We start from the raw sequence: 16,383 nt of genomic DNA on the forward strand, positions 1-16,383 counted from the left end.
AAATGTCTTCAGATCGTGAAAAGTTGCTTACTTCAGAAATGTTTTTAAACATCAGTGGAAACATAAACACTAAATAAGCCACATTGTTATATTTGGGAGGACTGGGCTTGTTGCAGTATTATTATTATAAACAATCATCCTGGACAGAAAACGGAATTTTTATAGCAGGAGATGCTAACACAGTTGTACTTAGATCTGCTGACCATCTGAGGGAGTTGGAAGTTAGCAGTCGCATCTCTAGTTGATCTTTGCATATTTTAACCCAAATATGGTAAAGGGAGGGGCTACAGAAGGGAGTGTCCATAGAATAAAACAGGCTCGGACGCTGTGACAGAAACGATTGTTAAATACTCGAGAACTCTGTACTTTGCACTTCTTGCTTAGATCTAAACTTGGAAACTTTTCTGAGGAGCTAAGCGTCCTTTGACCTCCTCTCTTGTGAATTGCAGAAATCAGACCAGTCTACTTGGTAAAATGACTGCTTGTGTTGCTGAAGAACCTATTAAAAAGATTGCTATCTTTGGAGGGACTCACGGCAATGAGCTGACAGGAGTGTTTCTAGTTACTCACTGGCTAAAGAACGGTGCTGAAATTCAGAGAGAAGGGCTGGAGGTGAAGCCATTCATAACCAACCCAAGAGCAGTGGAGAAGTGTGCCCGATACATTGACTGTGACCTGAATCGTGCTTTTAACCTTGAAAATCTTAGGTAAGACTGTGATCTATATTCTGTGAGAGCTTGCTTGTGTGAAAAGCAGTAGTCACTGGGAGGGAGAACACGTGCTTGCTCGAGTCAGTGGTCAGACCCGTCCATAGAGCGTCCTTAACCCAAAAGATCACTTTCGCTTTTAATCATGCTGCATTGTGAATTATGCAGCTACCCAAACTCAGCACTCACGTGCTCTGCTGTAAACTTTTTACAGCTCCAGGCTTCGCTGGTTATTCTTTTCTTTTTATTGTATTGCCACACAGTATAAAGCAACAAATGGGAAAGATCATTATTTCTGACTCATGTGTCTTGAAAGACACAAATATAATAATCCTATGCATGAAGTTTGTGTTTGGGCAAGCTTGGACAATGTGTGAAAATAAAAATAAGACTCGAAATTCTTCTCAAAAAAATAAGAATAAGTCAATGCTTGGTTGTTATGTAAATTAATTCGGTCACTGTAAACATGCTGTTTTGTGGGAAATTCACCACTGTGCTTTCTTGTAGGGTGTGTTTATGGTAAAGTTCTAGCTGAGAAAATGATGACGCTTTTATTGATGCTCGTTGGGTGAAAGAGTGAGTGAGCATCCAGAGCCTGAGCACATAGGGCAGTGTGTGGCCGGAGGGAGAGATGCAGTGTACGGGTGGAGGGAGAGATGTGTTCATCTCTAGAGGTGGGGTATCACCACTGAGGAAAACGAGGGCTGAAGACACCACCTCCGACCTCTCTAAATTTGGGTTACAGCTGATTTAGACAGTTCCATGTGGTGTGTGTGGTCACCACACTCTAGGTTGATAAATACCAGTTATTTCTTCCCTTGTCTATATCATAATATTTGCTATTGTATATGCCTCTAAGTGTTTTTCCTAGCATCATTTTTTTAACCTAAAAATATTGTTAAGCATCTACCAGGTGTTGCGGATGTACAAAGCAGTGTACACGATGGTTTTTACGCTTGGCTGGTTGGTAGACTGCTAGCTTAGATGAAAGGCGCCCAGAGGAGCACCTAACGGCTTTATGTGCTTGCTTTCTTGTCTTAACGCACTAGGTTATGGGAGGCACTGTCCATGCAAGTTCCTAAACTCTTGTTAGTTTTTATTTTGAGACAGGGTCTTACTAAACTAACCAGGTTGGTCCTGAGCTTACTCTGTAACCTAGGCAGGCCTGAGCTTTTGACCCTCCTGCCTCACACTGCCAAGCAATTGGAATTATAGGCCTGTGCTAGCAGGACTGGGCCGTATGCTTGTTTGTTGATAAATGCTAGTTAGAGAATTCCACGGCCCAGTCTTACCACAGAACAAAAGAACGTAGATAAAACAAAATTCATCTTTACAAAATATTTGCTTTCCCCGGAAGTTACACGGCAGTGCTATTTTGTGCACCAAATAATTTTATTAAAAATTTAAATTTTAGAAATACTTTTATCTTCATGATTGAGGTTATATCAGGACAATTAATGTTTATTCACCTAAAATAGCTATTAACTAGCACATATATGACAAGTAAGATTTGTTGAAGAATTAATCCTTTAACCTGTGTATTAGCTTTCCAGATAGCTCTGAAATGCATTGGGGCAAGAACAGCCAATAGTACCTGTTCAGTGACAAGTTCGCATTCTCTTTCTTAGTCTTAACAGTCCTCAGAGGTTAGACAGCTCTGTCTCACGGTGGTTATGAAAATCGTGAGAAAAATAACCAACGAACCTCTCCGCCCTCTTCTAGGCAGCTGTGGGAATCTTTTCCCACATCCCTCATTTCAGTGGTGACACCATTACCCCCAAGTGCCTCACAGAGGCAACCTTAGAGCCGTCTCTGCTCTCCAGCCCCCTTGTCTGGTGTGGTAAGTTCTCCCACATACTCTTTACAGAACTCCCCAGAGCAGCCAGGCCTGTATTCACAGATCTGTAACCTCTGCTACTCAGGAAACTGAGGCAACTTATCAAGATCCTTCTTTAAAATAAATAATTCAAGAAGTGGGCTGAGGTTGTATCTCAGATGGGAGGGTACTTGCCTAGCATAGATAAGGCACTGGGTCCTCTCTCATGCTATAAAAATTATATATATTTTCATTGTTGTTATGATGATATATAGGCACTCCACAAAGCCAGCCTTCCTCTGTGGACAGATAATATAGCCTCTTACAGGACGTACATGCATCCAGTTTAACCCGGGCTTCTTCCCATGAGTTCTTCATGTGGTGACCACAGCACTGCCCCTAGCATAGAAATCAGCTTTCCCTTGCTGGATGCTCTTTATAAATCTACTATCCAGAATAGATCTAAACAACCTACTGTTACAACACGGCTATTATAGCAGTGTGGCTACTAGTGCTGCCCAAGGTCTGCCCCCTGCCTATTCTTGCAGTCTGGTCCTGCGGGATTCTGCTTATGGTAACCAGACCCCCCAGGCATGAGAATTCAGATTGTCTACTATCTTTCAAAACTTAAAAGCTTGACTCTGAACATCTGAGTGGGTAATGGTGCCATTTATCCAAAAGGAAATAAATAAGTTCTGGAGTGACCTTGTGAGATAATATGAACTAATCTTATAGGAACTAACTTATAGGAGTTAACTTTGAAAAACGCCTGTGGTGTGTGTGTGTGTGTGTGTAAGAGAGAGAGAGAGAGAGAGAGAGAGAGAGAGAGAGAGAGATCACATTAGGAGCTGTATTTGGTTGCAAATAGAAACTCAAGAATAATAATCTAAACTTCTCGTTCATGAACGTTATATGCAAATATAGGTGGCCCCGGTGCAGTAGCTCCCTGATGTCACCAATGCCCTTGACTCGTCTGTCTTCCCACTGTACTTTACTTCACATGCTGTTTTATTCCTTATGGTCTTGGCTTCATTATCACAAAAAAGCTGATGCACCTTCCTGATTGCAGATGAGATTTCCAAGCAGGAAAGACTCTGGCACAAACTATTTTTTAAATGGCCAGGTAATATAAATATATAAAATTATGTAAACATACATATATATGTTTGAGAAACAATAGAGAAGTATAAGTTTAAACCATTACCATGTATAGAACACCCTCGGAGCTCTCTTCCATAGTCAAACTGAGAGGCCGGGTGAAGTATGCAGACACAGGCAGTGCTGACAGGCAGGAAAAGGGGAGAAGAAACAAGTGAACTCATGACAACAATGAATAAAGTAACAAAAACCCTTGTGAATTCTTGAATCTATAAAATTGTAAATTTCATTCAGACAACTGCAGGCCTATAATTCTAGCTACTTGGGAGGCTGAGGCAGGAGGCAATCCTCCACCCTTCACTACAGAATAAATTTAAAGCCAACCTGAGAAAATTAGCAAGACTGTCTCAAAATAAAAAAGAACAAGAAGGAGGTGCTAGGACTGTAATTCAGTGACAGAGCTCTTGCCTAACTAGAAGAGGCTCAAAGTTCAATCTTCAGCACTGTAAAAAAGAAAAAAAATAGTAAAGAGAGGGTGGATAGACCCATTTGAGAATATAGTAATCACTTATTAACCCTTGTTCCAGAAAAATTATGTAAGTATGTTTGGTAAGTTTAGTACTTTGGGAGGGTTTGTGGTTTGTTGTTTGAAAAGCATGTCCTACCTAAATCATACCCAGTCTTCAATTTAAAATCCCAATAAAGACATAAGCACCTGAGTTGAACTACGTCTTTGCACGAGAACCACAGAGGTGGTGGAGAGAGATGGTCTTGCCCCATAATAAATAAACCATGCACCATAACTACAAGGAAGTGCTTATCAAATTAAAGACTTATGTTTTTTTCAAAGTTGAAGACACATGGTAAATTCCACTTGCAAAGCCTTACCCAAGACCAGCCACATCAATAAACCTAGCATTTTTATAAGCACACCAGTGCAGCGCCGGATATATGGGATCCGCAGGAGAAAAGGCGCAGTTTTTCATTTGCGGAAGTTTCTGATACATTTTCGTGTTCTGCACGGGTTTTTAATCTACACAAGAGGTTTACAGTTTGTTCTTTGTGTACTGTCCCCATTGTGTATTTATGTTATTGTAGCCATAGATGAAGTTATTCTTTTTTCTTTCTGCTGAAACAGCAAGGAGATGTCAGAGGATTTGCCATATGAAGTGAGAAGGGCTCAAGAAATAAATCAGTTATTTGGTCCAAAAAATAGTGACAATTCCTACGACGTTGTTTTTGACCTTCACAACACGACTTCTAACATGGGCTGCACTCTCATTCTCGAGGATTCCAAGAATGACTTTTTAATCCAGATGTTTCACTATATTAAGGTAATCTCAAAGGTATTGATGTGTGTTAGCTTAGGATCCTTTCTATTAAAGTCATTGAAAGATGTCAGGAAGGCGGGACAAAGAGAAATGGATTGTATCCCATGGCCAAAAGTGAGGCTTGATGAAGTGTTACACAAAGGAAGAGGCAGTGCTGGCAAAAAGAGAAAAAGAAGTAAAACATTAAACACAATGAGGAAAATTTTTTTTTCGAGACAGGGTTTTTTTGTAGCTTTGGTGCCTGTCTCAGAACTAGCTCTTGTAGACCAGGCTGGCCTCGAACTCCTAGAGATCCACCTGCCTCGGCCCCCCGAGTGTTGGGATTATTAAAGGCATGCACCACCACCACCCAGCAGAAAATAATTTTTAAAAAGTCTATAAATACTTGACTATACAAAGTTATAAATTTTATCCAGATAGTCACCAAACATGGTGTTTGGTAAAACCAAATAAAATTAATACGAAAATTTAAACGACACAGTTGAAACATGTCAATTGCACAGCTTTAGGAAACTCAAGAGATCATTCAGGGTTGACTAAAGTGTAAAGACAAAGAGTTTTGATTGGCCTCCTAGCATCTTACCTTGGGCCCCATCTGGTGTCTGTGACTGAAACACCTCTGCTGGGCAGCGCGCTTCATGAGAGCATCAAGACTTCAGCCCAGGCAGCTGGGTACATCCTCACACTCACTGGAGATGCAGATGAATGCTGAGCATGATGACGTATGCTCAGCTACAAGATGAAGCTCAGAAATCTGCAGAATGAAAAATTCCACCATCGAGTATCTACAACTAGAGAAAAATTTGCTAGAAAAGCAGCATTATCACAAATACTGAATTATCTGTTTATTTCTAAATAATAAATATTCTTCCTTCCTGAGAGCTGGTGTGACTTAATAAAAGGAATTTGACATAGATGTCCAGGAGAACCTGAGTTCAAATCCTGACTTTCTTACTCATTAACCTTGGTCAAGATACTCATCTCCCAAAACCTTGCTTCCCTTATTTTATAAAACGGGCATAGTAACACTTAACCCCATGTAAATGCTAAAAGTCTTCAATGCAAAGAAGAGTTAAAGCACTTAGCTTATGGTGTAACTTATAGCCCTTTCCTATGATTGGCAGTATGGAGGCCATAGATGCCTGGCGTTACTGTAAAAGATATTAACCAGGAGTAATTTGTCAGAGCTCTGGCAGCCTTCCTCAAAAAGTTCAGGAAGCTGAAAGTCCCCAAAAGGATGGACACAGTCAAGCTGACCAAAAATAAAAAGCTTGCCCCTGCGAGGAGAGCTGCTTCTATACATGAGCTTCTCCCACAGCGCAGCACCTGTACCTCCATGGTGGTATGGGGTCGGCTCCCTGACCAAGATCTATGAAAGACAGCAGAGAAACGGTGTCGGGCCCAGCCACTTCAGCAGAGGCTCCAAAAGTCTGGCCAACTGGTTCCTCCAAGCACTGGAGAGGTCAAAAATGGTAGAAAGGGAACAAGATGGGTACCACAAGCTAATACCTCAGGGACAGAACGATCTGGATAGGAAAACCAGACAGGTGGCAGCTGCCAACAAGAAGCATTAGAACAAAAGATGCTGGGTTAATAAATGTCAAGATTAGCTATTTCTTCCTTTCTCTTGAGTTTTAACAGTGACTACCTAGTGCTTCTGGGATCAGAATGGGGGTGGGGTTGGGAAGACCATAATGTAGCAATCTGTTTTGCTCACTGAAGAAAAAATTGGATGCTTTCCTTACCGTATGTGAAACCACATGGTTTATAATTAGTTATGAAAACCTAGAGGCTAGTCCAGGTGTAGTGGCATAAACTTCTAATCCCAGAATTCAGAAGTTAGAAGCAGGTGTGGGTTTGAAATAAATTATGTAGTAAGTTCCAGGCCACCCAGAGCTCCATAGTGAAATTCTTGTCTCAAATTGAAACCTGGCTCAATTTCTCATTGAAATAAGCAGAAATTGTGGAGGAAATTACCCAGCAGCTGTAGAGATCTGGACCATAAGTAGTAACAGAATTTAAGGTCAATACTCTGCTGAATAGTAAGTATAAACAAAGATGTAAACAAAATATTTTCAGAAGTAGTCAAATATGTTCAGAAGGAATATTTGTTTCCTATTTTTAGTTTTCATCTTTGGGTATTGTTTTATGTACCTTTTGACCAGAAAACTAATATATTTTGATTTTATATATAAGTCATTTTTCTGTTTCAAAGCTATAGCACTGGGTTTTAGAGACTATTTCATAAGGCTGTCTGGCTAATTTTAATTCTGATATAAAGCATATTGAAGGGACTATGGACTCTGTAGCAGCCAAGAGAACAAAACATACTTTGCATACTAAGAACGATGTTTTCATTCTGTTCAGACTTCCTTGGCTCCGTTGCCCTGCTATGTTTATCTTATTGAGCATCCTTCCCTCAAATACGCAACCACTCGTTCCATTGCCAAGTATCCAGTTGGTAAGTTGCACTTCCTACTGGCACAGGTAAAGAAAATACAACCTAACTGAAACACAAAGAGCGTAATCTAGCTCCCTCCCATATCATTAATCTTACAATGATCAGGTGAACAGATTAACTGTAGGCAAACCATAACCATACCTAATTTCCTGAATTTCTCTGAGCAGATCTCTGGATTTATTCCTAGTATTTTATTTGCTGAAACACTCAGACTCTCAAATTAGTCTGTTGTTTTCATTCCCAAAACTCAAGTGGAACAGAACCGTCTCTTACTCCACCAAACTGTATTGCATACAGGATTTGTATATTCCATAGGTATTTGTGTGTCTGTTGGAGATCAATCCTGTGCTAGGTCTTTAGGATGTAGCAGTGAACAAGACACACAGTCTTACCTCAAGGAGCTCAGGGTCTGATGAGAAGATGGGGCTGTAGTCAGATAGTCACTCCGTAGTGGTGAACTGCTATTGTAGGGGGTGGCTCCATTCTGTTTCCTGGGAGACCTACTAGTACAATTAATTATCTACAGCTACACTGTAAGGAAAACTGTTTCTACAACTCAAATCTATTTTGTTAGATCTCAGATGTTTTAAACAAGAGTAATTTGAAAGATACTTGAAAAGTAATAAGAGCAAATAATTTTTTAAAAATTTAAAAAAAAATAACTGACTCTTCAATTGATAGGATGTTTTGTTACATGGTTAAAGTAATTTATTATTTTAATTAGAGAACTATATCCAAATATATTTACATTATATAGGCTAAATATCCAATAACATTACATAGTTTAAATAAACCAAAGCTTTGGCCTGAGCCTATAGCTCCGTGATAGAGTCCTTGCCTAGTATTCTAATACTTCAAAATATATAGATAGACATACAGATAGAGTGACAAAAAGAAAAGCAAGCCAGAGCCTAAATGATACAGGATAAGGCTGTGCTTGCATAGCAGGTATGGGGGCTTTCACCCAAACGCCAGCACTGCAATAATAATAACAGGATAGACAGCCTGGTTCCGTTTGACACTGAATCAAAGGATAAGACTTCTGGAGTCTGACAGATCAGGCTTGGTCTATGGTATTTATGGTTGGTACTTTTTTTGATTAGAACAAATGTCTGCTGATGTGTTGTCCCTTGCAAATAGAGCTAAATTTTTAAACATTTTAACCCAAGGAACTATAAGTACATTATAACTAAGAAATGCTAGTGTGTTCTCCTGATTTTTAAACTTTCTATGGAGTTTATTTATTAAATGATGAGTAAAAACACTAAAGATCAAGAGAATTTTTATTCAACATTTTATAGTCACAAAGAGTGTCCATACAAACTTATTTTATAGCTGCTACTAACAGTGTAAGGACCATTCTAATGCCAAGTTGCCTCGAGTCTCACAGGATCCTTCTAGATAAACTTAATTGCAGTTTGCTGCAGCCAGCCTGACAATCAAACCCAAGCATATCAATTCACACTCCCCACCCTCAACATGGATGAGTAAGTAGACACAGTCTTCTTAGATTCTAGGCATAACCTCATCTCAAATTTAGCACTTTTTATGACCCTTGTTTCTTCCTTTCTATCCTGAATGTGTCTTGGTCATATCCTATGGATTTAATGATTCTGCACTGATGAGAGATCTTGGGCCGAACTTAATTTTGGTTTTGAAAAATATTCTCAACTTGGGAAAACAAACATGATTCTTGTGCATGAAGTATCCACCTCTACCACTCTATAGCCCTGGCTCTCCATGTAGATCTGTCTACTACACCACATCTTCTGCTTCCCTCACAACAACATGAGGCACCAGCATCTTTTTATTCTTCACATCTTCTGCCTCCCTCACAACATTGTGAAGGACCAGTTTCTTTTTATTCGTCTATTCCACAATCTTGAATGTGTCTTTACCATGGTCACAAGACATGCACTGTAGTTCTCTAAACATCACTAAATAAAGAGTGTCTCAGGTCTCCCCTGCACAACCTTTATTTGGGGCCACCAGTCACTAGAGTGCTATGATTACTGTAAGTGCCTTAAGCCATTCAGCACTTACTCTTGAGCTGAAAAAATGGTACTTTTGCCTTGTACTGTGGATACTCAACCAAAACTCTGATTCTGTTGGAATGAAGAAAGATGACTCTGAGGTGGATAAACAACCTCTCCTACAATACACAGACATATCCAGAAACATATTTTTCAGAGTTTTACAAAATATTTATTCAGAAATAAATACCTTACCAAGACCTAAGATACCACGCATGTAAAGAAAGGCCTATTTATACTCATAGGAAAAATAAACACAACAAAGATATTACATGAAGATGATAAAAATACAACTTTTTCTTTTTTTGTTTGTTGGTTGGTTTTTGGTTTTCCAATACAGGGTTTCTCTGTAGTTTTGGTGCCTGTCCTGGAACTAGCTCTTGGAGACCAGGCTGGCCTCAAACTCATGGAGATCCGCCTGCCTCTGCCTCTCAAGTACTGGGATTAAAGGCGTGCGCCACCACCTGAAAATATAAGTTTTAATAGACTAGGAAGTAGTAAAAAAATGGGTGAAAATCAGATGAGGGTAAAGGAACTTATGAGTTTTGTGGAATTAAACGATGGCGTGCAGATTAGAATTTGCAAATGGTTCAAAGGATGGAGAAGGTGGTGAGTGAAGGGATGATTTGTGGGAAGCTGGGCAGGAGAAAAGGACTAGACAAGTGGTTTAGAGAAGGAACATTCTGTAGTGCTGAGCGTGGAAAGACATGATAGTACAGGTACAATTTTACTTGAATAGAAGAAATTAATCTAATTTTACAGAAAATGAAGAAAAAACTTTGCACTATCTTATCAGTAAGTTATAGATACAGTGCTATAGTAGAGGCAAGAACGTTGCTCAATAATCACATAAACTAAACCCAGGCTTAGTTAGATAGATTTCTGACTACATAGACATATTTCATCCTGATAAGTTAACTATGAAGTCCATGACAATTTCTCGTTGTGGATACCTATTACTTCTCAGCATCACTTGGTCTGCATATTTTACTAAGTAGTAAGTTTTAAATGTTTTGAAAATACTGAAGGGCATAAAAGAAAAAGGTAACCCTAAGTTCCTACTTCAGCACAGCTCTGTGGGTTTCCATGTTCTGTATTTACTCTGACATTGTCTCTGCTTTTTTCCATGATATTAAACAGTCACAACACTGGGATCCTAGATCTTTATATTTTAAATGCTTTTTCTTTCAGCGTATTCTACTACTTACATAAAAGTGATGTGTCTTCTTCTGTACATAGGTATAGAAGTTGGTCCCCAGCCTCAGGGTGTTCTGAGAGCTGATATTTTGGACCAAATGAGAAGAATGGTTAAACATGCTCTTGATTTTATACACCATTTCAACAAAGGTGAGTGTTGGGTGGCAGTTGTTTCCGTATGTTTCTGTACATCCATGAGGGGTGTCTCTATGTAAAAGTTAACCACTAGACATTGAAATATGAAGAAAATCTAGGTCATAGTTATCACATTTATAATCTTAACTAGTTAGCTGTGTGTGTTTGTGTGTATGTGTGTGTGTGTGTTGCCTTCCCACACCAGAGTCTCACTACCTAGGCTGGCCTTGAACTTTCAGTCTTCCTCCCACAGTCTTCCGAGGGCTGGCATTACAGATGTGTGCCATAGTCAGTTCCTAGAGTGAAAAGTATCTTCAACAATTCCTCAAGGAATGACCAGTAGAAACGAACCAAAAAAAAAAAAAAAAAGCAGCTCTCAAAATAAAGCTCCCAAATCAAGCCATTTTCCTTATCCCATTAATTTCCATTTTGAACAACAAAGACAGGTGAAGCCCACCCTGCTGTGAGGGTCTAGAAGGCTAATGGATACTGGGAAGACATTTTCTTCAACAGCATAGCCACTAGTCAGCTGCCCACGCTCCTGTAAGTTCCCTCGCCATGCTTCTGTGAGAAGTCCTAAAGAAACTGATGGGTTAGAAGAAAGACACAAAGGAAGGAAGGACTGGGTGGGAAGCGGAAAGTAACATGAGTGGTGAGGGGAAAGGGGAGAATAATGGAGCATCAGTGTGATCAAAACATATCACCTACACATTTGAAAATAAAACCCATCGTTGTGTACGGCTAATATATGCTGGATAAGAATATAAGAATGATTAGAAAGTTCACAAGTTCAATAAGCATAAGATGTTCAGAATCATGAGTAATCCAAAGGAGTACAAAATGTTTTCACTCATGAGATTAAAAAAATATTCAAATCTGATATTTCTGATACTAAGTTTTGGCAAAGCTGTAGGAAAAAAACTATTCTCATTTCTTTCTGGTGATCATATAATTTGGTAAAGACCCTTTAGGGTATAATTTTATAGTATTTTATTTTTGCTTATTTACTGTTTGTATAAAAGAGAGAGTGTGACCTATGTGTATGGTATACAAGCACGTGTGTGTCAGTGTATTGCTGGGCCATGTGAGGACTTTGAATGCCCTTTTCTATGACTCTCTGCCTTATTCCTCTAGGACAAGATATCTCACTGAATCTGGAGCTAGGTTGGCAGCCACAAACTAGGCAATCTTTCTCATTCCTTCCTTTCAGTTCTCTATGTTACAGGCACACATGGTCACATGTGGCCTTTTATTTTGGTGCTGGTGTCCAAGTTCAGGTCCTCATGCTCATCCAGCAAGCACTCTTACTCTCACTGAACCATCGCTGCATCCTCAGTACATCCTTCTTGAAATGCACAAACCACAGGATCCAGCAACTCCGTATCTCAAAGAAGCACCATTGCATGCACATCCAGTGTGTTACATAAGAACTGGCTGCTGCAGCTTTGTCTCCAATCAGAAAACAATGGAAATGACCCAAATGTTGAATGGCTGTGAAGAATTAAATAAAATAAAATTGGACTGGTCTTCAAAACTGTTAATTTTTCAAAATCAAGCTGTTAATTTTGGAAAAAGCAAGATAACTCAGTGGGTACCATCACTTGATCTGCAAGCATGAGGACCTGAGCTTGAATATTTAGCACCCACATAAAAATCTAGGTGTAGCTAACCATTCCTGACAGTTAATGAACACAAGCCTGCAGAAGGCCAGCGTGTTGCTCCAGAACACACAGCCTGGAAAACCAGAAGAGAACCCAGCGGCTCTCTTGGTCGTGGTCCTAGCAAACACTGAAATGTGTGCCTTCTGTTTCTACCTCTGTCTCCGCACTTGTGGGGAGTATACTGACAAATAACTCCAGTAACTCCAGAGTGTTCTTGGCTTCTTGACATTTATGAGCCTCCATAACAGACTGACTGCCTTGCAGCACTCTTCACTTCCTTCCTTAAAGGGCCAGCTTCCGTATTCCTAGGACATTTCTTCCTAGCTGTGATTAACACATGCCATCTCTTACCATAGGAAAAGAATTCCCTCCCTGTGCTATTGAAGTCTATAAAATAATGGAGAAAGTTGATTATCCAAGAAATGAAAATGGAGAAGTGGCTGCTGTTATCCATCCTAATCTGCAGGTAACATCTGTTTCTTTGAAACACTGAAAATAATAATATTCTGCTTTGAGGTATAATTTTACTTCCATACAGCATTTTGTGCCCATTAGCTAATTTATTAGTATTTAAAGTATTGCACCAGTCAGACTTCCATCACTATAATGAAATAAATGACAGAAAAAAAATCTAATAACCTGAAAAAGGTGTTATTCTGCTCACCACTCTGGAGGTTTCAGAGTGGCTGCAGTACTTTGGGGTTGCAGCAAAAGCACATGGTCAAGACAACTGCACAGGCAAAGATGTAAGTGTTTGCAGGACAGGACCACAGCCTCCTCCAGAATCCTCAGTGACCTAAAGGCTTCTCTCGATGAACCATTTCCTACAGCTCCACATCTCCTCCTGATAGGACCACTCTTAGGAACCAAGCCTTTAACACCTGGACCACTAGGAGACACTACCCACCCCAAACTATAGCAGGGAGGACCCCAGACCCTCTCTGGGTATTTGCTACATATAATGTGTGCTGGCTCTACGGGCACATCCATGAGTGTGGCCTATAGTCTTGTGTGACTAATAGTCTAGAAACACTGAAGTCCGATGTACTCTCTAGAAATGATGTTAGCCACACACTATAACCTCATAATGGGGGAAGAGAGTCATCCAAACAAGACTTCCAGAATTGAAAAGGCCTACCCATGTGCAATTGTAGGGAAAATTATATACATTTTATTTGGCTTTTAATTTTTTTGAGAAAGGGTTTCCCATTGTTGCCCAGGCTGACTCAAAGTCATGATTTTCCCAACTCAGCCTCCAAAATTTGGGGTTACATTAGTGTTCCACCACACCTCGATGTAGTTTTTAATTTCTGAGCCCTTATATTCTTATATTAGAATAGACATTGAGCATGGTATTATGGTGCATGCTGATAATTCCAACACTTGGGAAGATGAGACAGCAAGATTGCAGATTTGAGGTCAACCTGGGTTACAGTAGAAAACCTTGTCTCCAAAAGAGAGGAGATGGGAAGGCATGAGGATGGAATGTCAGAAGAGAAAAGAAAAATCAGAACTGTCCCATAGAGACACAGCTATGAGTGACAGATCTCCAACTAATGGTCTCCGCCGCTGGCCACATAGTTGACACCTCCCTGAACTTGTTTTTCTGGGACATTCCTGACATGGTCCCATGACTCTCCTCTGAATCCCAGTATCACACCTTGCCTACTTTAGTCAATAATGCCAGAGTGAAGGAGCTCTCAGGGCAGTTAGGAAGCCGAAGTCTGGAGAGGTCAAAAGAAACGTCAGGGAAGAAGAGCGATCTCAAACAGCTACAACACCCACTCCATCGTTAGACCTTGGAGTGAAAGAGGTGAAAGGGGGAAAGAGACCCGGAGGGCTGTGTGATGCAAGGCTTTTCAGCCACGAATACATATCACCTAGAGAGCTTCCTATTTTTAAAAAAAATTAAATTCTTATAAAATACATCCCGACTACAGTTTCTACAGTCCCCCACACACACTTCACTCCTCCCAACACCTCTACCTCACCTCTCCCCGAGACGTTTCCCTTCAAAAAGGAGAACTTTTTAAACTCTAACAGTGCCAAGCATCTCAGCTAATCTGACACTATTGGCTTGAGTATCCGTGGTTGAAAACCACTGATCCGATTCAGATCCCTACTTAATGGCTCTAATAGCCATCAGGCAACTTCATAAAGCATCCTGCCCACAAATTCAGACCAATAGAGCATATCCTGCCTTTAGCTTCATGGAAGCCAAATGGAAACCAGAGGAGCCATGAGCAATGGTCTCTAAAGCCAATGTGGGCTAGAGAGGAAGAAAACAAGCTCAGGAAACAGGCAGCTGACAATACCACAGCAGTGTGTTCTCCTCAGTGACGTCCTTCAAAGATGCAAAAGTAGTCCTGGGGAGGCTGAGAAGGCAGGATGAGGACAGCAACCAACTTGATTAGTGTTGGGTCCCAAAGTCAGGAAAGATCGTTGGAATTGCTAGACCATAAGGAAGGACTCAAGTCAGGTCCGGTGGCACAAGCCTGTAATCCCAGCTACTTGGGGAGGCTAAGGCAAGAGGAGCACAAGTTAAAGGCCTTCCTTGGTCATAGAGTGAGTTCAAGGCCAGCCTGAGCAAACTAGTGAGACCCTGTCTCAAAGAAAGAGATAGAAAGAAGGCTTGGAGTATAACCCAGTGATAGAGCTAGCATGTGCAGAACTCTAAAGTCAGTTCTCTGTGTCTCTCTCTCTCTCTCTCTCTCTCTCTCAATCTCTCTCTCTCTCTCTCTCTCTCTCTCTCTCTCTCTCTCTCTCTCTCTCTCTCTCATATTTCTATAAGAGAAATTGATAGGTCGTTATTTCAGTAAATATGTTTGAATATCTACTAAGCCTGTTCTCCCTGGGATGGAAGATTCAGGACCTGTGTTTCTGAGACGAGGCTAACTCCTTTCACCGGTACCAGAGTATGCTAGGCTCCCAAGTGATTCTGAAATGCAGCGGGCTGAGAAAAAGTACTGCGGGCGGCTCTTCTCAATTTCAGTCAGTTTATTCACAGGAAGATTGTTTTTCAGTGGGTCTCAGCAGGGGGTGGAGTTCTACTTTCTAACAGCCTCCCCGGCAATGCTGATGCTGCTGTAAAAAGTTAGGAATGCAGAGGACTAGGCCCTGCCCTGGCCTAGACAGTCATCTTAGCCAACTCCCCAGATGTTTGGTCAGCACAGCAATGCTGGAGATGTTCCAGGGCTCCGGTGGTCTGAAGCATTAGAGTTAGAAGGCTCACATACATCCCAACGTGTCCCTCTTGTGTCTTTTCAATAGAGAATGTCTTTTTTAATGGACAATGTTAGTCATCTACAGTCTGACAGAAACAAATTAAAAACAGGAGGAAAAGCCAAATGTAATTAATTAATGTATTTTGATGTCTCCTGAGAGGATCAAGACTGGAAACCGTTAAACCCTGGAGATCCCGTGTTTGTGTCTCTTGATGGAAAGACTATGACACTGGGTGGAGACTGTACCGTGTACCCCGTGTTTGTGAACGAAGCCGCATATTATGAAAAAAAAGAAGCATTCGCCAAGACAACCAAGCTAACACTCAACGCAAAAAGCATCCGCTCCACTTTGCACTAAAAATCACTGCCAGCTCACAGTTCCGGGGAGTCTTGCAAGCCTCCAGGACTCTGTAAACGCCCAAGAGCAGGGATGTGCCTTATTCTAGTTCTTTTCCTCAACACTTGGTCCCATGCCTCAAGCAGTAAGCATCCGGGCCAGTTTCTGAAAGAAAAGAATAAATTAATGAATGTCTTTCAAATATATTCTGAATGAGTTACATACTGCTCATTCAGGCAAGTGTGTTTCTGGTTTCTGTGTTACATTACATTCTGGTAGCTTTAACATAGCTTCACATTCAAAAGATAACACTGAAATCAATGCTACGTGAAGTTTTCCACATAGCAAGACAGTGAGATAGATTGAATGCACATTTTTAAGTA

At 40.6% G+C, this 16,383-nt stretch overlaps 1 protein-coding gene and 1 pseudogene across 1 annotated transcript; both read left to right on the forward strand.

Annotated features, from left to right (window-relative positions):
- Positions 1–427: 427 nt before the first annotated feature.
- Aspa (aspartoacylase) lies at positions 428–16,129 on the forward strand. Its single transcript, XM_050162691.1, has 6 exons — positions 428–707; positions 4,760–4,955; positions 7,320–7,413; positions 10,686–10,793; positions 12,796–12,905; positions 15,824–16,129. The coding sequence occupies exons 1-6, from the start codon at positions 475–477 to the stop codon at positions 16,019–16,021; spliced, it is 939 nt and encodes a 312-aa protein (XP_050018648.1). The 5' UTR covers positions 428–474; the 3' UTR covers positions 16,022–16,129.
- Positions 6,091–6,526, forward strand: LOC126514027 (40S ribosomal protein S19-like; annotated as a pseudogene).
- Positions 16,130–16,383: the final 254 nt, after the last annotated feature.

This window comes from Alexandromys fortis, unplaced genomic scaffold (assembly GCF_014885135.2).
Source record: "Alexandromys fortis isolate MF-2015 unplaced genomic scaffold, M_Fortis_MF-2015_v1.1 scaffold_84, whole genome shotgun sequence".
Taxonomy (NCBI): Eukaryota; Metazoa; Chordata; class Mammalia; order Rodentia; family Cricetidae; genus Alexandromys; species Alexandromys fortis.